This window comes from Antechinus flavipes, chromosome 4, assembly GCF_016432865.1.
Source record: "Antechinus flavipes isolate AdamAnt ecotype Samford, QLD, Australia chromosome 4, AdamAnt_v2, whole genome shotgun sequence".
NCBI lineage: Eukaryota > Metazoa > Chordata > Mammalia > Dasyuromorphia > Dasyuridae > Antechinus > Antechinus flavipes.
Genome location: NC_067401.1, coordinates 187,837,823 through 187,863,837, shown reverse-complemented (window position 1 = coordinate 187,863,837; position 26,015 = coordinate 187,837,823). Strand labels below are relative to the sequence as shown.

Below are 26,015 nucleotides of genomic sequence, written 5' to 3'. Positions count from 1 at the left end.
TGTGTCTTTCTAGGCGTCTGTAGGGCCTTGCCTCTTGTCCTTCTTACTCTTGTAGTTCTTATCTCCAGGGCTTAGCGCTCTTTCCCTTGTCACCGTGCCCAGAGCTGCCCCTGGGTCCGCGGTGAGTAAGTCTGGGCCCAACGGGGGGGGGATGGGGTGGGAGTACGCTGTGGCCGAGTGGGCCCGGGAGCAGGGCGGAGAGTCTGCACCTCGCGGAGTCCACCCGAGCTGGGCCTGGGCCCAGTGAGCGGAGAGGCCACTTGCCAGACAGCGAGGCTATCCTTCAGGACAGAGAGCATTAAAGGAGAGATCCAGGACTGAGATTGGAAAGAGGGGAGGGGCGTCTTGTCCGATTCTGGACAGGAATCCGAGCTGGGGTTGGGGGATGGGAAGGAGGGGCGGTGTCAGCCTCAAGATTACCTGCGGTTCTCTCGGTGGGTCTTTCGGGACCTAGCTGTCATTCCTGCTCAGGCTTCCGGATTCCGTAGCAACCTTAGGAACGACTACGGGACGGCAGTCGGGGGAAGAGAGGATACCGAGGTGTAAAAAGCAGATAACCCTTCTTTCGAAGGAGTTGGTCTGAACTGTTTTTTATCTGGGGCCTTTTCTCTGATTTTGAATTGGCATACATCAAAACTGGTAATTAAACCACTTCTGCTACTTTTACGTTGTGATTTGGGCTTAAGAGGTGAAATGGGAAGGTCAGGTACAATCCCGTTCTTTTTGTTTCAGTTTTTGGAACCCAGTGTTGTATTTTAATGAGTAATTTGGTGTTTGAGTGTTGTGGGATTTTTTTGAAGGTTTTTTAGGTTTCAGTGACTAGGGGTTGGTTGAACTGATGTCTGTCTCTGTTGGATGTTTTGTTTGTATTCTGAAGGGCGGTGCTGCATAAAAAGCACTAGATCCCAGAGGATGGAATCTGGATTCTAGCTCTGGTGCTGACTCTAAGTAGTCATCTAAGCTCGGACGGGTGATTTTGGACTCTTTAGATCGCAGTTTCTCCATCTGTAAAATGAAGAAATTGAATTGCATGATTTCCCAAAGACCTTTGTAGACGTATTATTTTGTGAATAGAACTATGAAGAGTTCGGCCGACTTGGAGCTCCTCCTCCTTCCCTCCACCCTCACAAATATACAATAAGATACTTTCATCTTAGAAAGTGGCTATTACATGGATTGGGACCAAAGCAAGCATTTATTGTGGTCCAGACAGATAGTAGGTAGTTTATGAACACTTGCCAAATTGATCTGTGGAAAATTTAGTGCAACCTAAACAGGGAACAGTTGCTGTTTGCCAGCCAATTATGAAAAAAAAGTTTTGTCATACAAAAGATCAATTCACTCTCCTGAAAAGTTTTCTGCTGGTTACTACTTTCACTTTAATTATTGTGACTGTTAAATTGGCAAATACGTTTCTGAATCTTTGGGAATATTTCAAAATTTAATAAGGGTTTAGCTTATTCTTGATTTCCATATTCTTTTTATGTTCTAACATATTTTGATTTGGGTCTAAATGTTTGTAGCTTTCATGTTAAATCTTAGCTTTTGCCTTCTAACATGATAAAATGACTTTATGAATCTTAAAACTTTGTGAATTTTCTGTACTTGTTTGTAAAAGAACTGGCTTTTTTAGAATTGGTTTCTGGCACAAGCGGAAATGTTTAGCTCTAAAGTCAATAAGTCATTTGTATGTAATGCAGTGGGAAAGTTGGTTTCTTAGTTTTCTAATCTCAGCTAGAGAGAATCTGAGATGATAGAATGTAGGAGTTCTTTGGGATCTTACAGGATATTCAGTTACATATCTTCATTTTACAGATGAGAAAACTGAAGCTTATTTTGTTAAATCCCCACTAAATAGTAAATTCTATGAGGAAAGATTCATTCTTACTCTTCTTTGTAGACCTTAATACCTGACTCTGCTTGGGACTTGGTAGACACTTAATAAATATTTCTTGAATTGAATTGCCTAAGGTCACACCAACTTGAAGCACTAGAATGGTTTGGTTTCCTGACACTTAAATCATTGTCTTTCCTACTATATCCCTTGTCTTCCATTTTCATTTGAATATAAGTGAACTGAAAAATAGTGAAATCTTCAAATTTGCAAATGTGGTTAATTGCTTCATCAATTATTCTTCTGGATGTGAAATGCCAAGTCATTGTATTTCAGGAATTTTTTTATGATTTTTTGGAATAAACAAAAAAGAACTTTTATTTAAAAATGCATATGTGCATATATATTTTTTCAGAAATTTATGTTTATTTAAAATATTCTCCCAAAAGGAATAGGTTTAGGCATCTTGTTCTACAACTCAACCAAATCAAACTTGAATCAAGTTAGTTATCTAGAAAGTTTAAATCAAAGTTTCCTATCCCCCTACCCACTTTGCTTCTCTTCCTATGGAAATTATCAGGAAGCAATCAGTAAATAGTAAGTGCCTGATTGTGATATCAGATTCATGTGGGGGGGGGGGTAGATATATCTTATATGTATCTTACTGAAGCTGTCTTTCAATTGCTCCTTGCTTTTACTGCCAAATTTCTAGAATAGCCTATTTTCCTGGCTTTTCCTTCCCCACAACTCATCAGTCCTCAATCCATTATAATCTTATTTCTGCTTCTACTATTCTAAGCTAACTGTTCATTGATGAAATCCATGTAAGCAAATAAAATGGCCTTTTTAAAGTCCTCAAACTATTGGATTTCTCCATCATTTAATGTTGCTTACCCTCACTTCGTTGTAGTCAATTTAACAAATATGTATTAAGGCCTACTCTATGCAAAGTATTGTGGTTAGGCACTGGGTTTTCAGAAATAAAAATGGAAGGAAAAAAGAAAGATCCCAATCATCCATCAAGGAACTTGGGAAGAAAAAGAAGGGAAAGAGGGAACAAGAAAAGGGAGAAAGCATATAATCAATCCATAAACTGATAAACACAAAATAATTTGAGGAGGGGGGGAACACAGTAATAGGTTAAGAGGATCAGGAAAAGCTTCAAATCAAGAAGCATGAGCAGGATAATGGAGAATAATATTAAATTATTAGGAAAAGTAAGCTAGAATCAGATTATAAAGAGCTTTAAATGCCAAGGTGAGGAATATTAGGGGGGGAGGCAGCCTGTGATAAATGACATTTATAGAACTTTGAAGCATTTGATATACATTATTTAATTTCAGCCACTTTACAACCTTGAGAAGTAAATACTATAGGCATTAATTATCCTGTTTTACTAATGAGAAAATTGAAGCACACTTGCCCAAATTTCACACAAATATCTGTGGGAAATTTTGATCCCAGATTTTCCTAACACAGACCAGTATTGTATTCATTTAGAATCTAATCAGTAGGACTATCTCAGTAACTCTTTTCTGTCCCCTTCTTAACTATTCTAACTATAACCTGTCAGGTTTAGGCCCATTTCCCTTTCTTTGTTCTTAAGTAAAACCTAACCATTTCATCCTTTTAGGCTATTAAGTAATCAGAATAAAGCATTGTTTCAGAACTAATTCTTACACAAAATATCCTTTTCTGGAATCCTATTGTCTTTTTAAATAAAATACAAACTCCTTGTTCTCTCATTCAAAGCCATACAGAGAGCCTGGCATCAGTTTATCTCTACAGCCTAATCTCATATTACTCTCTATCTCTTTGCATAATCAATATTCCAGCAAACTGCTTTTTTCCTCTGTTTCTTATTCCTTTCCTTTCCTAGCTGAAAGATTTCTACTCATGTAGTTTCCCATGCCTAGAACTGATGCTTCCAACCTCTCCTCCTCCCCATTTCCTTGCATGTCAAAATCATTCCTTTCATGAACCAGTTCTTATGTTTTCCTGTCATCCATCAGAATAGTGATGTATTCCTTTAAATACCTTCTGTTTATTACCTTGCACAGAAGTGCATTCTTGTCTTTTTAGATTATAAACTCATTGAAAGTAGAATCTGTCTGTCTTTCTACCCCATCACCAATATAGTACTTGATGCATAGATTCTTAAAACATTTTTTTTAATTTAATTTTGAAATCTTTCTTACCTTCCATTCCACCCTTTTCCTGAGCATAAAATCTAGTTGGAGAAATAAAACATAGTAAATAAAGTTGATAAGAAAAGTAAATAACCTTTTAAAAAGGTTTTTAAAAAAAAAAAAAAGGTTGGGATTAATTTAAAAAGCAGCCATAAGGAGTAGTGCATAGAGAAGTGCCTGATACTAATGTTAAACACTGGTAATATTACTCTGGACAAGTCTCCGAATCTTTTCTCTGAGCCGCAGTAGAGATACGGGTAGGTGATCTTCTGAATCAGAGGTAGACTGAAACTTCTATATATGTACGAATGAAATTACAAATATGTTTTAAAGAGAAAAAATGTTTTATAACTAAACGTTTTCAATAATAACTCCCATGTATGTGATAGTTAAAGATTTTAAAAAATACTTTTCCTAGATATATGAAGTGGTAAAGATTTAGAAGTAGCCTCTTTTTATAGATGAGGAAACAATTCCCAGAACTTAAATGACTTGCTGTAGGAATATACAGCTATTAAATTATCTTGAGGTAGGATTGGAGCCCGATTCTTCTAAGTGCAGCTGTGCTTCAAAAATACTTTCCAACAATAAATAATTAGTGTTACAATTCCAAGAAAAAATATCATTGTGGGCTAAAAGGAATGACTTGACCTTAGCTTTGAAGGATGAGCAAAATGTTTATGAAGGAAGAAATGCAAGGCTTATGTTCAAAAAAAGAGTGAGTAGACATTATTTTGACAGGATTCTGGAGAATTGACATAAGTTTGTGAAAATTAACAAAATAACAAAATTATTTTTCATGTGTTGAGGATCTTGAATGCAAAGTTAAGGAATTTGGGCTTTAAACCATGGGAGCTACTGAAGGATTTTTAACAGTAAACGATGAAAATCTCAGGTTTTAGGAATAGTCTTAAGGCCCAAAGGGATAGAAAGAAACAGATTTTAGAAACATTGTGAAGAAAGAATTTGCTGGCCTTGATACCATGCAAAATATGGTAGCTATAGTTGCATGAATTTTCTTATCTTTTCTAGCTAATGCCAATAAACTAGCAGGAGTCAGAGACATCTTACTTCAGTGTATTTCAGCCCATCGGTAATTGATAGAAATGTGTCTGATAATTCAGCAGATAACATTAATATATCCTTTTCAAAGCTACTCAGTCTGAGAGATTAACAAAAGAGAAGATAAAATTCTTCCTAAGCAGTTTGGTCTGAACAGGTACATCTCTTAAACTGGGTAAAGGTACTTATTATTTTAAAGTGGATTCTTATCACTTGTTATTGAGGGGAAAAAGTTAGCATAGTTATTTACATTGAATCTTCAGAAACTATACTGTTGGTTTATCAGGTAGGAGAAAGAACTTCCTTCCTTAAACTTTCAAAGTCCTCTTGAGTTTTCTTTTGTACTTATAAAATTGTTCATGGGAACGGAGGTATGATAAGAGACAGCTGATCCTGCTGTATGCATCACATGGTTTAAAAAAATTGGCTAATACAGGATAAAATGGAATTATATCATCTCTTAACCGACTTCTCTTATCTCTCAAAATAACTTTTTCAACAATATCCACCTGATTTTGCTCCCTTAGACCTTTACTGATCCCAGAAGAACAAAGGATGTTAGATGGATAGAAGAGTAAATCAAACATAATTGAGTATTTGATCCTGGATCAAAAAAAATATCATTAGCATATAAGAGAAGGTGGCATACATCAAGATGAAGAACTAGAAAATTTCAAACAGTGGGTGGAGTTTGAGAGGGGAGTCTCTTTTTAAGTAGAGAGTGAAAAATTAATCCTTGCTCATTGGGACCACTGTGATTCAGATTATCTATATAAAGAGATTTTATATCTCTCAACACTCTCTTCTTGCTTTTGTCTTTGAAAAGAAATCAAAGAGAAAATTTGAGGGAGAAAAAGGAAGCTAAACCTTATAGGAAATTATGGTACTTAGCAGATTGCAGCCTAGCATAGTCATGCCCATAGTTATAGATTGCTGTTTTAAGGAGTTTTGTTGGCTGACCTAAAGCCTAGAAATATATATATATGTATGTATGTGTGTATATATATATATATAAAATCTTTGAAAGAAATGTAGAGCTAAATTAAAAGTAGGATAAGTTACAAAAGAACATTCTTATCAACTCTGGTATTAATTTTAGTGAGAAAGGTACATTTTTCATGTTTCTTTAAATATAGAGATATATTCTTTTTGAGTATATTGTTAGTGATTTAAATGTTTTAATAAATGCTTCAGTTTTTTCATATGTCATGGACCTCAGATTAAAGCATGTTCATATCTGTTTTGCACAGACAATGAGTCCACATAAAGAATGCACTGTTTCTCATTTATTGGCAGCAGAAACTGTAGGAAAAATTTGCTCGGGGAGGCAGGGAGGGGAGGAGTGGGGAGAGGGGATGGGGGTAGAAACTAAACTGGTGATTTAATTGGTGTAAGGAATTCTCCATTGGGAAGCTCCCTCTACTAATGCAGATCTGCTACAATTTTGCAATTTAGAGGTTAGAAAGTTACCTGGGAACACTCAGATAGCTTAGTGCCTTGTCTAGTCTCAAGTTTTGATTTCCAATTTGTCTTGGCTATGAGACAGGTCTTCTAGCCTGTCACAGGTAAATGTAATTGGGACAAACCTAAAGAAATAAAATTAAATATTAATGTCACAGTTGTTTGCTAGTTTAATTAATCAAAATTGTTACCCTTAGTATATTCCCTTGGTGAAGATGGACAAATATTGGGTGTCCTAGAAACATAAATCATTTTACTCTTTTTTTTTAATAAGAATTTTTTGTAATTCAGGAGCAGTGCAGAAAAAAAACTTCCAATATCTTCAGTGTCAGTCTACCTCACAGATTCCATCAGAGTGAGGGGAAACTCTGAACCTGAATTATGACTGCAGAATCAAGAGACGCTGCAGTCATGACCCCTCAGGCTATACAAGATAAAGAAGGACTTGTGATAGTAAAGGTGGAAGAAGAAGATGAAGAGGAACACCTCTGGGGCCAAGATTCTAGCCTGCAAAGAAGTAATAGCCCTTCTGATCCAGAGATTTTCCGCCAACGCTTCAGACAGTTCTGCTACCAGGATACTTCTGGTCCCCGGGAGGCTCTTGGTCGTCTACGAGAACTTTGCCATCAGTGGCTAAGACCAGAAATGAATACAAAAGAACAGATCCTGGAACTATTGGTGCTGGAGCAATTCTTGGCTGTCTTGCCCAGAGAGATCCAGACCTGGTTGCAAGAGTACCGTCCTGATTGTGGAGAGGAAGCAGTAACACTGTTGGAGGATCTTGAGCTTGATTTGTCAGGACAGCAGGTAGGAAAGAAGAAATGAAGTACATATTGGGTGAGCAGGGTAATAACCTTGAGACTAAGGGGATTCAGCTCGACATTGGAATAGGAAGTTGCCTTGTTAAAAGATTTTACCGAGTTAAAATTTGAGCTAGTTCCTTTGTTGAATGCTAAGTGTCCCCTATTTTCCTGTTTTCTTGACTTTTACATCTATTGCTATTTCTGTGTCCTGCATTTTGAGGGGATGGTTCTTGCTTTTTCTGTGAAGTTTTAAATCTCATTACCACATAATTCCCTAACAAGCCCCAATTTTCTTGTCTTCAGGTACCAGTCCATGTGCATGGACATGAAATGCTATCCCAGGAGATGGTACCACTGGGAACAGCACATGGATCTTCAAGCTTTGAATTCCAGCACCGAACCCCTCAGATCAAACATGTAACAAGAAAGCCAAGTCTTTTACAACAGAATGGTAAGGATCAAGATTTAGTTCCTATGGAAATAGAGGTTATACTGTAAAGTGTTATTAGAAGACCTGAACTGTAATGCCTTTTTTATTGTTATTGTTACTGGTTTTGGTGAATTCACAAGACTGAGGTGCAATACTTTAAGTGTTCAATTTTGTAATGGTTCAGTTCTATTGCTGATTTACTTTCTATTTCTTATTTCCAGTCTCCTTACAATTATAACATTTTCAATTTTATAGTAATTTTTAAGATCTGCTTATGTTTCCCCAACATCAAAAGTTATTCTTCTATTTTGAATTTTTATTTTTTTATGCATAGTGCAATTGTATAACCATATAGTATATAGATGACCAAATCATCACTAATGTCTATTGCTGCATTGTGTTCTTATCACATTTTGTAATAAATTATCCCAATTCTATCCAAATTTCTCAATGTTTAACATTCAATAAGAGTGGAAGCCAGACAGGTAGACAGAGATAAAATTGGAGAGTCAAATACATAGACTTTAGTAACATTCTTTCTTGTGATCTTTCCTTTTAGAGTATTACTACTTAGACATTTTAAAAAGTCACTTTTTATTTTCCCAATTATTAAAAAAAACTCCTCTGGTTCTTGACCTGGATGAATTTGAGCCAAGGGTTAGATCCAACATGTGGATTCAAAGTTGTGACTTGGAAATCAAGAGTAGCCTGTGACAGTAAAAGAACAATTGGGAGTCATAACACTTGGGGCAAATCATTTTAACTTTTCTGAGCCGCAGTCCTTGTTTAAAATGAGGTTTTTGGACTAGTTTATTTTTCAAGTCTGTTCCAGGTCTAAAATGCCTTTAATCCCTTTTTGGAATTTTACTGCCTAAAACTTAAGGATTAAATAGGTAGAAATCATATCTTTTCTACATTTTTTTGAGTTATTATACTTAACTGTAGGTTAGGAGAGGAGGTTAAAAGTAGTGGGATAGGGTCATCTTGTATTCTATATTCAAGGCAGGCTTTAAGACAGAACTGATCTCACAGTTCCTTTCTCCTTCAGCTTACCCTGCTTCTCATGTTCCTGTTTCACATGAGAGGAGTCCTAGAGACCAGGCCGTGACCTCTGCACTATTCACAGCAGATTCTCAGGTGAGTTATGGGCTCCTCTGTCTTCACTAAGACTTTTTTCCCCTCTCTATTATTTTGGGAGTTTTTCCATAGATCCTACCTACTATTCTCATTTCCTACTCAGATTAGGCTAGCTTCCTATGTCTTAATTGCTTTTTCTCCTTTTTTCCCATCCAAAAGCCCATATCCATTTAGGATCCTTTATGGTATTTGTGATTTCTCTTCATCTTAATTACTCTGACTGCACTCTATAGATTTGTACTAAGTATGAAAACTGAGATGGGACTCTTATTTTGTTTCAGGCTTTGGTAAAAATCGAGGACATGGCTGTGTCTCTTATCCTGGAAGAATGGGGATGTCAAAACCTGGCTCGGAAGAACCTCTGTAGAGACAATAAACAGGAGAATTATGGGAACATGTTTTTTCAGGGTAAGAAGTAATGAAGGTGTAAAGGGAGATTACTGTCCGATAAGATTTCTTTGCCTTCTCATTTGTTAGTTGTGGTGTTTGTGTTCAGCAGAAAAATGACCAAAGGAGCTTATTCATAGATGAGCACATTTGAATTCACATTCAGAAGCAGGATATTTCAATTCCCCATTTTGAAGTCACAAAAGCATTTGTTCATGCTGTTTAAGACCACTCTGTAAAGATGAGAAAAGAGTATTTTCCTAGTATTTTTGTGTCCTTATCTTTTTCATCCTTCCAGTGATGTAGAGTTGACCCTTCCCTAGTTTTATATTGTGAATACCATTACTAACCTTTCTTTGTCTCTTAACAGGAAACAAGCAGATAAATTAATTATCCTTTTGACCCAAAATACATCAGGTAGTCTCCTGAGAGCATGTCACTAACTTTTTAAAAGATTTTCTCATTTCAACATGTATTCAACTAATTAATTCCTTTCTATTGCCTTTCACTCCCACTGAAGAGTTTTCTAGAAAAGTGCCATATAATTCCACAGACATACCTCATTTCCTTTTCTTTGCCTGGAATTTCCAAACCTTATGTCATTACCTACCAAAAGCTATGGGTCCAGAGAAAAAATTTAAAGGCACTTGGTCAGATTCCTCTCGTATTACACCTTTCCTACAGTCTTTACAGTTAAAATGTTTTACCAGACCAACAGAAAATGTTAGTTTATTTAAAATATTTACAATTAATTTTCTACATTGTTTTATGTTCCCACAAGGTAATACCTCAAAGAAATACCATGCAGTGAAAGCAAACATTTAAGATTCCCACTCCCATAGTAGAAAGAGATGGAAGCAGGGAAAAGGAGCAAGTAAAAATAGGATTAAGTTTCTGTTCACTTGGTTTGGCCTTTATGATATTTTGGTCACTGAATTAAATTTCTGAGATAACTTATTCTAAGCACTATACCTGAAAATGAGTTGCTACTTGGTGATCATATCTGTTTAGGGTTGCTTAGTTCCAATACTTATGCTTCTAGAAGAAAACAAGAATTAAGTACCTATCATATTTGATGTACCTCCATTTTACAGTTGAGAAAACTAAGAGTAAGGTGCTCAGGGTCACACAGTTACTAGTGTCTGAGACTGGATTTGAACTCCAGTAGTCTTTATTCCAGTGCCAATGGTCAAAAGTCCTTTGTGCCACCTAGCTGCCTACTGTATAACTGAAGATCAGTGATGTAAGAAATGATCTATTTTTACTTTTCCTATAAAAACAGACATTTTTATTAAGATCATAAACAACTAATTTTGGCTTAAAGCCAAATATAGCTATTTAGAAGCTTTAGAGCAAAGTATAAGAAGTAAAAATATTCCTAGTGATATATTTATTGCTAAACTGAACTATTGTTAAACCATGCTCATGAGTATCTTTGTTTTCTTATGTTACCTTATTACTTTATTGAAAGGTAAGACTTCAAGACTTAATAATCTGTTTGCCCTTTGCTCTACATTATGCTTACAAAGTATTGCATATACATTATTACTTTTGATTAAACAAAATAGAATGTTGTTTAAGCAAATGAGTTTATATAGCTATGTGTATGTAAATAAATGTATAAGTGTGTATAACATTTGTGTATTTATACATATATATGTATGTACATATATAGTGCTTGTATATTAACTCTAGGAATTAGTATTGTAATATGTAATATGGCCATAATAGTTTCAGCTTACTCTTATCTTTTTCATTATTCCAGCTCCTAACTTCCTATTCATTACTTTTATTCCCACTTTTTCCATATTAACATCCCTTTCTTCTAGCCATCTCTCTTCCCTTCTACACACAGGTTTTGCCTAATGGGCTATGTTCCTCTCACTCTAATGAAAAAATGAGATACCTGTTTTTTTCACCCAGTCTATCTTTCTGACTGTTCCTTCTATCTATCCATCTTACCTTCTTTTATTATCTATGCAGCTCGTCTTCATTGACTTAACTTTCCCTTTAGCACCTTTAGAAATTACTTCTACTTAATGTCCCTTTGCCTCCTTATGCCTTGTCATTTGCTTCCTTGTGAAGCCAATTTGAAGATGTGGCCATGTTCTTCTAATAAACAGCATTATTTGATTATTGAGTGCTTCATCAATTTTTAAATAGGTAATATTTGTATTTTCTGTTTGTCAGGTTGTGGAAGTAGAACAACCAGTGAAGAGTCTACTTCAAAGGAAGATATTTCGGAAGCAACAGGATCTCATGGGAAAATAACTGAAAGTTTCCAAAGGGAATTTGGAGAAACATGTGAACAGGAAAGCAGATTAGAAAGACAACAGAAAAACTTAGAAGAGAAACTGAAACTAGAAAAGACAGGATTTAGACAGGTGACAGTCAAGGACAAGAAACCACCCACAGGGGAGAGAGGGCATCGAGAGAAAGGCAAAGGATTGGGAAGAAGTTTCAGTCTGAGTTCAAATCTTGTTACACAGGAAGAAGTTCCTACAGGAACAAAGTCCCATAAATGTGATGAATGTGGCAAATGCTTTACAAGGAGTTCCAGTCTTATTCGACATCGGATAATTCACACTGGAGAGAAGCCCTATGAATGTAATGAGTGTGGGAAAGCCTTCAGTCTTAACTCAAATCTCATTCTTCATCAGAGAATCCATACTGGAGAGAAACCTCATGAATGTAATGAGTGTGGGAAAGCTTTTAGTCATAGCTCAAATCTTATACTACATCAGAGAATCCATTCTGGAGAAAAACCTTATGAATGTAATGAATGTGGCAAAGCTTTTAGTCAAAGCTCAGATCTTACAAAACATCAAAGAATCCACACTGGAGAGAAGCCCTATGAATGTAATGAATGTGGTAAAGCTTTCAACCGAAATTCATACCTTATTCTTCATCGGAGAATTCATACCAGAGAAAAACCATATAAGTGTAATAAGTGTGGGAAAGCCTTCACCCGGAGCTCAACTCTTACCCTACATCATAGAATTCATAACAGAGAGAGAGCCTCTGATTACAGCTCCACCTCACTAGATGCATTTGGTGCATTCCTGAAAAGCTGTGTATAAAGTGAAATTTCCCATTAACTTCCATAATTTCAAAGATGTGTGCCCATGGGAAAAATATTTGGCCTCTAATATATAATCAAATCACACTTAAAAAATATATCAGAGCAGTCCTGCCTTTGTCAGTTTAAGCTATGAGTATTTATTTCTCCAACAAAACCCTCTGCAAGAAAATTTAGTCAGATAGATATTACTTAAGAATATCTGCATATGTTAAAATAAACATCAGACTTTTTGGGAATGAGGACACTGAGAAGAAGCTGGTCAAACCTGTTTAAATAAAGGATCCCTGTCTGCAACCACCAGTGTAATTGCTGAAAACCACCAACCTTGAGATTTGTATCCCCAGTGCCTAGCACATAGTAAGTGCTTAAAGGATACTTACTGATTAATTGGCTTGAACTGAGAGACTTTTTTTTTCCTGCAAAGCAAGCAATGATTGCCCAACATCATTTTTGTACATCATGACCCAAAGAAGGATACTTATAGAATCCTGGGCTGGGACATGCTGCTAAAACTAAAACATAAGTTATCAAAGGTGGGATGCCAAAGCTGAAGAGATCTAAGGCTATGCAGATCAAAATCAAACCAAAGACTTCTATCTCTTCCTGAAGAGCATATATGACTCGACTCTTAGTTCCCCATAGGAGTATAGTTGACTCCATCCTCATCACAGAGAAATTCTATAAATGATAATACTTCTCCGTTTTCCGAATTCTTAGTGCTATAGTATTCCTATAGTCTCATACAATTTAGCTTTTGATTGTACACTGTCTTTTAATTGTCTCCTGAATGTAGTAAATCTTATCTCCCCAACAAGATTCTAAGGAACTAATCTCCTACCTAATAGCCTTAGTAAGACCTGATGGGGGAATTATTGTGTGATGACATTATTGTGTTCCTTGTTTAATAAGTGCTCACTGACTTCTTAACAGGACTCCCATACTGAAGCTGGAGCCCTGCTAAAGTACTACAGCATAGCCTAACTAATGCAGAAACCACCAATTATTGCTGTAAAAATTCTAAAACTCTATAGACTGCTATTCTCCCTGAGCTCATTAAGCATAGAAGGAAAAGCATTGTTTAAATGCCTACTTAAAATATATAAAATGTTGGCTAAGTGCCAGAAGACTTCATAGACATCATTATTTAAATATATATTTAAAATATGTCATCACCTTTAAAAAGTTAAGTGAAGCACTTGACTTTGGCTTTCTTTGGTTATTGTCACTGATAAGATTCTAGCAGAATTTTCCCATGTTAGCTTCCTGAACAACATAGCCAATTGGGTGCCCTCCAGATGTGGTTGGTTAAGTATGACCACTGTCATTCACTGATGCCTGAGAGTATATCAACTTGGTCTGTGTTACACTACCCATCATATTTAGCTTTCAGTTTTCTACAACCCAAGATCTTTTTCAAACTACTATTTTTATTAACTTTGTGTTTGTCAAGATAATTTTTTAACCCAATTGTAAGACTTATGTCTAATAAATTTCTTAATAGATTTATGAGAGGCAGTGTGATACAATGGATAGGAGAAAGTTGACCTCAGCCAGAAATATCTAGATTCAAGTCCTTCTTCTGACACATATTAGTTGTATGGGCAAGTTACTTAACGTCTCAATGCTCTAGGTAGTTCTCTAAAACTATTAAGTTCCAGAGCCATTATTAACCTGTATTGCCAGAGCAAATTAGTCACCAGCAGCTCCAGTTCCTTTCCTTAACATATTTGATTCATCATAATAGCTTTGTAGAAATATTTTGTTGGAACCTGATTGTTACCACCATGAGAGCTAACTCTCAGTTTTGTGGCATTTATAAATTTGACAAATATACCACCTTTACTCTTTATTCAGGTCACTGAAAATAAAAGTAAAATAACACAAGGCTAAGAATGGATCTTTGGGACATTTCTAGAGATTTTCTTTCTTGAACAATGACCAGTTCTTTAGGTCTGGTCATTCGACCAGTTCTGAATTCATCTTACCACCATTAATTATTTTACAACTTTACATCTTCACAAGGTTACCTTGAGAGGATTTGTCATATGTTTTGCTTGTCTAGATAAACTCTAGTGTTTTATGCTTGTAACAGTTTAGTATGTTTCTTAAAACAAGTAAGCAAAACCACCTTAATAATAGTATGTTTGGTATGACCTATTCTTGGTGGAGTCATGGCTACTTTGTGATCATTACCTCTTTTTTAGATTATATGATAGAATTTTGCCAGGAATAGGTTAGTTCACCAACCTATATTTTTCAGATTTCCTTCCCTCTCCTCTTTTTCTTTCCTTCCAGAAAATATGAGTAAATCTGCTTTTTGTGTTCTTTTAGAAATAACTAAAAATGGCCCAGCTCTAGCTCTTTTAATATCTCAGGTTGTAGGTTATCTAGATCTAGTGACATAAATTCAACAAGAGTACCTAGGTGTTTTCACTGTCTCATTTTGGTTTTTAACTTTCTATTAACAATGTTTTGAGATATTATTTCTGGTACAAAGATTGTTCTTAGGCAAGAAGACAGAAACAATATCAATTAAATCTGCCTTCTCTTTATCATCTCTGTAGTTGCCTTATCATGGTCCCCATTATGGTCCCTCTTCTCATTCTACTAAACCAAAAACCCAAAACTTTTTTTTTTTTTGGTCTTTAGCATTCATCAATTTCAGCTCATTCTAAACTTTAGGATTCTTAATACTGTTCTTATAAGAATGTTAATATCTTGCATCTCCTTTTGGTTCTATCTTCTATACATGTCCTTTCGAAAAATTAATTTGTTGCTTTGCATCCACATCATTCTCTTTAAATCACTCCTTCTTCTTTTCCTCACTGGAATTGTTTATGTATTTAGGATTTGTTACAAATTCTAAAATAGAATAGTCATTTCCTTATAAAGATCCTACTTCTGCTTCAGCAACCTTCAACTTACTTTATTGCCAGATTTCTTTTAAGAGTTCTTTAACTGTTCTTCCATCTTTTAGAAGAATGAAGTTATTAAGCTCATTGTTAGTTCAGAATACAAATATGGAATACAACACTAGCAGATATTTCCATATCAATAAATCAAGACTTTCATCATAAGTTATAGAAAAAGTCATCAGGAAAATGTAGAGCTATTTATTAATGTGATCCTTTAATTTGACATGGAAAACAACATGTAAACGGACTGCTTCACATAATCTGCATAACACTTGTCAAGATGTACAAGTCTATAGCATGGAAACCTTACACATGATGTTCAATGATAATATTAGTTCAAGAAACTAAAGAAAACTAATCCTGAATTCTACAAGACTACGTTGTCAAGAATTCATTGAATGCAACCAAGAAGTTGGAAACTAAATTGAAAAAGACAGCAAGTATTTATGAGAGGCTGAAGATCAGGCACTAATATAGTACCAAATTCCACATCAAATAAATTGAATTAATGTAGAGCTTTTCTAACACCTGTTGTGCTAGAATTTCTTGAGCCCAAGTTATTAATGACATCTGTGAGCAATCTTGTCCCAAGCTAAATTTAGCAAGCTCAGATTATCATTAATCAAGTCCATGAATATCTCCAATTGTAATAGTACAAAAGTAATGCTTAAACACAGCTGAGTTGGACACCTAAGAACAGAATACATAGGTGATGATTTTATAGAATAACTGAAGTCAAGGACTCAACAAAAGGGGAGAAGAGATACTTTGAGAATCTATTGAAGCAGAACTCCTAAGTACAATGTAACTATGAAGATAGGCAACTAGAGTTAACAGACCAAACTGATAATTCAGAAAGTTTGACATTGCTTCTTTTGAGCAAAGACTGCATCATCCTGTATTCTAAGGGCTATACAAGAACAGTAACAAATTAATCAGAAATTTCAGCTGGATACTAATCAGAACAGATTTCCAGCATGGACAGTATAGAAAGGACTTTTAAAATTCTCAACGCTGTTTGGTTTTTTTTTTTTTTTGGCTCATAGCCATATCCTCGTCTTTAAAAATAAGTACTATTATAATTGAGACCAGTTGATTCCCATTTTGTTGAGACTTCTCACTAAATTGGGTTTGTCCTACTGGCTTAGCAGTTGCCCCAGATAGAACAAAACTCATTAAATGGGAGAAGAGCCACGGGGAGAGATACTTTTTCTAAAGGTATTGCTGACCTTAGCCACTGTCTGAAGCAGTGTCTTAGGACATTTGTTCATCAGATATCATATATGTAATGGTGTTGTTAAAAGACTGGAGGACTCTTCTTCAGCACCAAAGTGTTAATTTGGTTTTGGGTTTTTTGGTTTTGGTTTGTTTTTTTAAGTACTTTTTCCTTCTTATTGTTAGGATCTGGATTAGTTGAGAAGGATGAAATTGATTGAGTAAGTGGCTCCAGTACCCAGCTGGCTACAAGCTTGTAGGTGTTAGAAAATTCTCCCAAATAGTATCTGATCATCTCGGGCCTGACTGAAAGACTTGCCATGTTAGACATCCACCATACTTCCCACCATCTTGGGCAGGATAATCATATGTCAAAGGTGTACCTTCATTATCTTGGGCTTTCCATGGAAAGTGTCTCTTTGTCGGCCTTCCTCAGGTATTTCAGGATGGAATGCTGTTTGTGCCACAGACCCTAGTTGAATCACTGGTGCTATCAAGAGCTATACAACTGTATGAGTTGTTCATAAAATATGTCCAGCAACTTATCCAGGTCTATACTGTGGTAGGTGAACTTTGAAAAGGTTTCCTTCTTTTGCTCCACTTTTGTCATCTTGTCTACTGTCAGGAAAAAATTGCTTTCCCCAAATGTTATTTTGGAGTAACTGTCTAAACAGTCAATTATCACATTACAGCACTATATAATTAAGGTCCTGTTTATAGTTGACCCCATGAAATTCTTCAAAAGATTTTATTTTATGTTTTGCACCAGTTCTGCTAGGAAGAAGGAAAAGAAAATATTCAATTTGCTAGTATTCTGAAATTGTGATTTGTCTCCAGTCTGGCAGAAAGCTAGAATCCAGGAAAAACATTTAGATATTTAGTGAACTTAAATATTTTGATAAAGGAACATGTTATATTAATATATTCTGACATAGAGGAATTTGAGATGGGTCTTGGATAATTGATGCCTTATCTTACATAAGATAATTTCTTCTGGAGAGAGAAACCATATAATTGTGAAAAATGTGGCAGGCATCTGAGCCCTGATACTAATGCTAAACCTAAACAGTCTTATTAGTCTTTTAAGTTTGTATCTTTCTTTAATAGAAAACAATTTCATCCAAAGATAATAGCAGTCAACAGTAAGCCACCTTTAGAAAACTTAAAATAGATGCTTGAAAGAAAGTTGCTTCTGGACCCTACATATATTTTCTTAATGCAGTCTTTTTTTTCCTTTGGAATGATAGATTTAATTGGATTAAATAAGGCTTTGGAGCAAAAGATCTACTGGTAGTAGCAAACAATACTACAAAGGTGAAACAAACACATAGCTGAAATTTGAGATAACTGATCTGAAGCATTTACTTTCCAAAAGCGTCTTAGTGATTTTAGAAACTTCAAACTTTAAACAATCACTAAGAGAAAGAATGAGACCATGAGGATATAACAATGTAGAACTTTTAAAAGTTACAAATGTTGAGTGTTTTCTGTATATTACTTGTAACCATAATGTTAGGATCTGTTTTGTATCATTCTTCTGTTAGCCCCATGGGGTCAAGATCTGTATAGTTTTTGGGGTTTTTTTGTTTTGTTTAATTCTTGTTCCCCAAAATTTTAACAGCAGAGGTTTGGAGCAGTGAAGAAAAAATTGATGTGATTGTAGACAATAAGACATGACACTCAGTGGGAGCAGTTTTTGTTGAGTTATTTTTCGATTCTTTTATGATCCCATGTGGAGTTTTCTTGAATACTAAAGTGGTTTGCCATTTCCTTCTTCAACTTATTTTACAGATGAGGAACTGAGGCAAACAGAGTTTGCCCAGGGTCACACAGCTAGTAAATGTCCAAGACCAGATTTGAACTCTTACATGAGTGTTCCTGAGTTCAGGCCTGGCACTTTATCGACTATGCCATCTAGCTGCCCCTCCATGGAAGTAAAGAAGCTAAAATAAGCAAGAGCTTAATAGTATTTGTTGTCAGTCAAGTTAGGGAGACTGATAAAGGTCTATTAAATAGCCAGATATGACTGGTAATTAAATAGGCGGAATTTCTCTATGTCTCAGCAGAGGTCAGATTTTTAACTACCAGTGGATGAAGTGTGTCTTTTGATGACTTGCTGGGGAAAGGTGAGAAATATCAGGAAGTATTAGAGAAATTATAAAAGTCCAACAATTTCATATTTCTGCTTAAAGAATCTTAGATTAAAACATAATCCTCATGCAGCTGCCATCAGACTTTTAGAGAAGGCTTCAAAAGTCATTTTGCAAGGTTTCTTTATGGACATACTGAGAATATTGCATATTGGAAATAAAGAGGAAAAGAATATGGGGGAAGGGTTAGGTGTGTAAGTTTTATTTTCATTTTTGCTGGTTGTTTACTTAATAAATTTGGGATTAATCATCTTTTTACAGCAGTCAGTCTCAAATAAGCTCTTTGTCCCTAGGCAAACTTAAAAGAGAATCGGTTTATAAAACAAAGTACAAATTTAAATTTTTCATCATTCTTTGCCTTTGCTGGGAGCAACCATATTTTGATGTGTACCAGTTTTTGTTTTAAGCAGAATAGGTTGTGTAAAGGATCTTTATATCCAAGATCTCTGGGTGGCTTCTGATTTATAACTCAGCTTAGTTATTATGTGTTTTAATCTGACAAATTTTTTCCAAGAAATAACTATAGAAAATATGTCAACTAAATATTTCAAAGCAATTATTTGATAATTTCCTGCAATGTCTGAAAACAATTTATCAAATTATTTATACGATAAATTTATCAAAGTACATTTTTTCAATTAAATTTACAAATTTTTCAGCTCACAGCAAGTTTTAAAATTATTTAAAGCAAGTCTGTTTAATCTATTTTTTTTCCCTTCAGCATCAAACATCCACATGTTGAGTTCATTGTATGACCTTGGGCAAATTGCTTAATTTGGGTTTCTTCTGTAAAATGAAGGTATTAGAATAGATGAACTTAAGCTTTTCCATTTGTTTTCCAGTAAAGAATGAAATTGTAGATTATCTGTTGCAACTCCACAAAATCTTCATGATTTTTTGAGAAATTTGCCCCTATATTGGTTATTATATCACTGATAACATTCATTGATCTCTAGATAGAACTTTTTTTTTCTTTCTATAATTACTTAACTGCGTATAATTCTTTAGAGGAATAAAACTGAAGACACATTCAGAGGGAAAGGATTTTATGAATGATTGAAAACATGTATTTTTACCCTTGTGTGGATTCTCTATTCTGAGCTTCAATCACCATTAAATCGAGAAGAATACAGCTAGGCAGCTGGTACAGCTCCAGTTTACCATCTTTCACAAGGATGGAAATCTACCTGAGAACCAACAGCCCTGCATGCTGATTTTACTTGGGGTGGGGAAGGGGGGAGGGGAGGGTATTAAGGAGAGAACTGAAATAAAATTCAATGGCATTTGGGAGCAGATGAAAGAATATATGTAAGCATTTTTAAATTTAAACATTTAATTTGCCTTCTGCCCTAGTTAGTTACAGGCAGCCAGATGTTTTTAATATGTTGATCTTTATACTGGCAAAAGCTAAAATGTTTGGTATAATCTTTTGCAGTTAGTAGTGTTTGCAAAACAAAAAGTAGGGTGAGGGAGAGGGAAAAGAGGATGGGTGAGTTAAAATTTTTGGTTTTCATATGTGTGTGATGATTGGGGTGGGAAGGTAAGATTCAGTAATTATTTTAAAAATAAGTTTATTTTTTAATTTTAGACATATACACACTTTTAGCTTAGTCAATAATGGGAAGTCTAATATATTGATTTATGTGGTTATTTGAAGATTTGTCTTAGTTTTTACTCTTAGATAAAATTTTTTCTGCTTTTTCAATCCCCAGTTTTGCAATTTAGACTAAATCCAAAGTAAGAAAGACATTAATTTACAGAAGAAGCTGCAGTAGGATCTAAAGAATACAGGTGCTTGATATGTACTTTCTACATATTTAATTCACCAATGTTGAGTTTCTTTAAATCTGCATGATTGAGTACTAATAATTACTTCTCCATGGAGTAACTCTGATAAGATTATGATTTGTAACTAATCTGTGTTGGGAAGGAAAGATTCTTCTTATTTTTAAAAATTAAATATGATGGTAAGATTGTGGATGAAGATTATAAGGATTGTATCTCTCCTTTTTATGTTACTTGGGTACTAGTCAGTCAAATGTAATAAATATTCGACCTCTAGATAACATTTTGGACAGTTTGCTTTCTGACTCCATGCTCATTCATAAAAATGTTCTCATAGAATGAAAATGAGAATAGTCTGTAGAAGATAAACACTATATTCTCACCCAAATATAAAATTATTAAAAATAATTTTACCCATGTACCCTCTCCACCAAAAATACCAAACAAAAACAAAAACAAAAACATTTTAACTGAAAATTGCAGAATTGATTAATCTCAGTAGAATGGTTTCATTTATCCCATTCTAGGAATGCTCTTGATTTTGGATCAATAGTTACATTCTTACTATCTTGTAGTCAGTTTATGAAACTTTTCCATTTTTTGCTATATTGTTTCAAATAATTTGAAAATTTCTCAGACTTAAATTTTCGCTTAAATTTTTTTGTTTTTAAAGAAGTAGAAGTCAGTTTTCTCTACATTCTTTGCCCCACTCAATATTAACTTCATTGTTATAATAAATTTTTTTAATGATCTGGCTAACTCACTTCTCAAGACTACAATTTCACCATCCTTGAAGAAGGCTCCTTTTAGTTCTCAAGAATGTAGAGAATAAAAGTAAAGCATATCTTTAAAAAAAAAAAAAAGTGCAATGTTAAAATGTAATATTTTAAAGGTATTTTGCAAGCCTTAAGGCACTATATAGATAGCTATAATAGTGTGTATTTGGGTGCATTATTTGGGGGGAGGGTGTAGCATTAACTATGCTACTAAGTTATTGCTATCGTAAATATATAAGGAATGTTAAATAGATGTTCATTATATGTGTTGTATAGAAATATAGACAATTCTGAATTGCCTAATAGGTGCTAATCTGCATGGAATGCACATGAAACTTCCTCAAAAATTATAATCATAGGTGGGATCAAAACTTTGTGTATGTATATATGCAGAATAAGGTCCTGACTCCTGTTCTCTCTACCTTGCCCTTTATTCTCACTTCAATCTAATCACAAGTGCTATTTCCTGCATAGGACAGTTGGGATGAAAGTGATGTTTAAAAGCTGGTTTGAGTAGGTCTCTTTGAATAGTTGCAACATACACATATCCCTTGTTAACACTGAATAGCTAGACATAATCTTTATACTTTACATATGTTGTCTCATTTGGTTTTTGTAACAATGTGGGAGGAGATGCTATTATTAGTCCTACTTTACAGAGAAGGAAATTGAGGCTTAAAAGTTGTGATTTGGCTAAGTCACACATCTGATATCTGAGGCAGCATTTGAATTCAGGTCTTTTTCATCCCCAAGTCCTGGCTTCTCAGTCCTGATAATGTCCTCAAGTTGACACAAGTTCATCAAGGGATCTCTCTCTTCAGAATTTATTGCCTTGCCCTTTAATTTTCTGCTTTGCCTGCTACACCAAACCTAGATTGTCCTCCTTTAGTTTCTTCAGCTCTTGAACTTCAGTAGTATTAGAATGAGATTCAAAATCTAGAAGGTTCACTAGATTCATGCTGTCCATCAGTCATGCCCTTGTCACAATAATAGGTTGAAAAAAACTAGTTATTCACCAGATTCTTTGAAGAAATTCTTCATACCAACCCAAGATCCTAATTTCCATTCTTCCACTAAGAATCTCCCAATTTCTGAAATCAAAACCTTGAACTGGTTCTTGAACCTTTTTCTTGGCCTCAATATATCCTTGTCTTTATAGCTATCCTCTTTATATCCTAGATATGTCCACTGATACCTGAAGAAATTCACTTCCTAGGTATATTATGTCCTTCAGCAATAATTTCAATCTGTTCCCATCCAGTAATTCCCCTCTTTACCTTCAATAAAGCACATTATTCATATCTTTAAAAAGCTAACAATACTTGCTTTATCTTGCACCCCTCACTTCCTTTCCTTACTACCTAACATCTTTTAAAAGTACTTTGCTTTCCTTGTGGTTATTCTCTTTAAATCCCTGCAGGTCTAGATTGTCCTCACTACTTTTTGGAAAGTTCTTAAAAATCCTGATAGCTGTCCAGTGGCCTTTTCTTGATCTTCCATGATGTCCCTATTGTGGTTGTACCTTTTGAGCATTCTAGTAGCATCTTTGGGAGTGGTGGTTCCATCCAGAAGCAGATGGATTTGCAAGAGAATTCTATCAAACACTTAAAATAATTCTAATACCACATGAATTGGAAAAGGTAAAGAAACCAAATTTCTCTTATAAAATAAATAGTCTTGACACCTAAACTAGGGAAACTCAAAATAGAAAACTAATTTTCCTAATGAAGAGTTTAAATGCTAGCAAATGGACTCCAGAAATATGAAACATAGCTATATGCTATGGCCAGGCTGGATTTATGCCAGGAATGCAAAGCTGGTTCAATATACGAAAATTATTGTTATAATTGACCATTTCGATAACAAAATTAACAAATGATTATCTCAGTAGATGTAGAAAAAAGTTTTTGGTAAAATATAGCAACCATTATTAAAAATACTAAAGAGAAATGGAATCAATGGAGTTTTCTTAAAGGTATCAGCAAACATATAATGGGGATAAAGTAGAAACCTCCTCAATAATATCAGAGATGAAACAAGGATGCCCAAACAAGTAGTATTCCGCTACTATTAAATATTGTGCTAGAAATGTTAGCTATAACAATGAGGAGGAAAAAAAGGAATTAGTATAGGCACTCTGCAGGTGATAAAATGATATACTTAGAAAATCAACCAAAAAAAACTATTAGTAACAACTATAGAAAGGTTTTAGGATATAAAATGGACCCATGTAAGTTCAGCAGTTGTATATGTTACCAACAAAGCCCAGAAGCAAGAGAAAGAAATCTCATTTAAAACACTAGATAGTATAAAGTATCTGGGAGTCTACCTGCCAAGATGAAAAGTGCTTCACACAAATAGTTCTAAACAATTGAAAGAATACTCATTGGCCATGGGTAGGCCAACCTAATATAAAAATGACAATTCTACCTAAATTAATCTACTTTTTCAGTGCCATACCAAACTGCCAAGAAATTATAGAGCTAGAAAATAATTCATCTAAAAGGACAAAAAGGTTAATTTCAAAGGAATAGGGGCAGCTAGGTGGTGCAGTGAATAGAGCACCAACCCTGAAGTCAGGAGGACCTGAGTTCAAATTCCAGCCTCAGACATTTAACATTTCCTAGCTGTATGACCTTGGGCAAGTAGCTTAACTCTAATTGCCTCAGAAAAAAGGAATAGGAAAATAGCATAGTTGTACCAGACGTAAAACTATATTATGTAGTGGTAGTCATCAAAACCATTTGATACTAAGAAATAAAATAGTGGATCCATGGAATAGGTTAGGTACACAATGCACAATGGCTACAGTAACTTAAGCGTTTGTTAAACCCAAAGACTACAGGTTTGGGGATAAGAACTCATTTTGACAAAAATTGCTGGGAAAATAGGAAAACAGTGGCAAAAACTGGGAACTGACCAACACAACACCTACATTGAGATAAGATCACAATTAGTAGAGCAAGGGGATTATCTACTTGTCAGATTTGTGGAGAAAGGAATTTATGGCCTAAAAAGAATTAGAGAACAATCAAATACAAAATAGATAAATCTTGATTGTATTAAAAAGATTTTGCACTAATAAAACTATTGCAGCCAAAATTAGGAAGCAAAAAGCTGGGATATGATTTTTATAGTAGGCCAAGACCTCGTTTCTGAAAATATATAATTGTCTCAAATGAGGATAGAAGTCATTTTTCAATAGATAAATGTTCAAAGGATATGAATGGACAATTTTCAGATGAAATTAAAGCCATTTGCAGTCATATGAAAATGCTCTAAATCACTATAAAGAAATGCAAATTAAGACAACTCTTAAGATACTATCTTAACCTCTCAGGTTGGTTAAGATGATAAATGTTGGAGGATATGTGGGGAAAATGGAACACTACTGCATTGTTGGTAGTTATGAAATGATCCAACTATTCTGAAGAGGAATTTGGAACTGCCCAAAGGGACATAAAACTCCACATACCCCTTTTATCAGTGTCTTTACTGGGTCTGTCCAAAGACACCATAAAAAGGGTACATTATTGAACCTGTGAAGAAGTACAACCATTCTTTAAAGAAATTTTAAATCACAAAAAGTTTATAAATCTACACATCAACTAGACCTATATTCAAAGGAGATTAAGGGAAAAAAAAGTTATAATATATGAAGGTACATTATTTTATAAGAAATGATGAGCAGGCTGATTTCAGAAAAGCCTGGAAAGACAAGAGGACATAATACACAGTAACAAGAAATTATATGAGGATCAGCTGTGATAGACTTGGCTTCTTTCGACAAGATGATTCAAGGCAATTCCAATAGACTTGTAATGGAAAGTGTCACTCAATGCAGTGACTGAATGTGGGTCATAATATTTTCATCTTTTATTATTTGTCCTCCCTCCTTTTGATCTTATTTTTCTTACACAGCATGATGAATATGGAAATATGTTTAGAAGTGTACATTTAACCTATATACAAATTGTTTGCTGTCTTGGGGAGGGATGAGAGAAGGGAAGGAAAAAAATTTGGAACACAAGGTTTTGAATGTTGAATGTTGAAAATTCTTTGCATGTATTTAGAAAAATAAATGATTGAAAAATAAATTAAAAATAAAATAACTGTAGAACACAAAAATATTTGGCAGTATAGCTATCAAAACAAATTCAGGAACTGTATAAACACAATTACAAAATATTTTGCACAAATAAAATCAGATAATTGAGAAAATATCAATGCTCATGGGTAAACAGATAATACAAAAGTGATAATTTTGCCTAAATTAATTTACTTATTCAGTACTATACCAATCAAACTACCAAAAAAAATTATAGATCTAGAAAAAAATAATTTGGAACACCTTTGGAAAAATACAAGGGAATTGGTGAAAAATATGCAAAAGAAGGTGGCTTGTCTGTACAAGATCTAAAACTATATTATAAAGGAGCAATCATCAAAACTATTTGATACTAAGAGAGTGGTGGATCAGTACAATAGGTTAGGTAAACAAGACACAATAATCAATGACTAGAAATCTACTGTTTGATAGGCCCAAAGAGTCCAGCTTCCCTGGGATAACCCACTATTTTAATAAAAACTGCTGGGAATGCTGGAAAAATAGTATGGCAGAAAATATCATAAAGCAACATCTTACACCATATACCAAGATAAGGTTGAAATGGGTATATGATTTAGACATAAAAGGTGATACCATAAGCAAATTAGAAGAGCAAGAAAGTTTACCACTCATATATGGAGAAGGGAAGAATTTGTAACCAAAAAAGAGAGAACATTATGA

General features: G+C 34.6%; 1 protein-coding gene and 1 pseudogene across 1 annotated transcript; one reads left to right on the top strand and one right to left on the bottom strand.

Moving 5' to 3' along the window:
* Positions 1–20,733, top strand: ZKSCAN1 (zinc finger with KRAB and SCAN domains 1). The gene is made up of 6 exons (XM_051996056.1): positions 1–121; positions 6,838–7,353; positions 7,653–7,800; positions 8,828–8,916; positions 9,198–9,324; positions 11,494–20,733. The coding sequence occupies exons 2-6, from the start codon at positions 6,928–6,930 to the stop codon at positions 12,381–12,383; spliced, it is 1,680 nt and encodes a 559-aa protein (XP_051852016.1). The 5' UTR covers positions 1–121; positions 6,838–6,927; the 3' UTR covers positions 12,384–20,733.
* On the bottom strand, positions 16,710–17,125 carry LOC127561004 (40S ribosomal protein S15-like; annotated as a pseudogene).
* Positions 20,734–26,015: the final 5,282 nt, after the last annotated feature.

Excerpts from the sequence above, each read along its gene's own strand:
- ZKSCAN1 (XM_051996056.1), top strand. The coding sequence starts at position 6,928 with ATGACTGCAGAATCAAGAGACGCTGCAGTCATGACCCCTCAGGCTATA. Across the intron at positions 7,801-8,827 it reads AAGTCTTTTACAACAGAATG|CTTACCCTGCTTCTCATGTT; the intron begins GTAAGGATCAAG and ends TTTCTCCTTCAG. Across the intron at positions 9,325-11,493 it reads TGGGAACATGTTTTTTCAGG|GTTGTGGAAGTAGAACAACC; the intron begins GTAAGAAGTAAT and ends TCTGTTTGTCAG.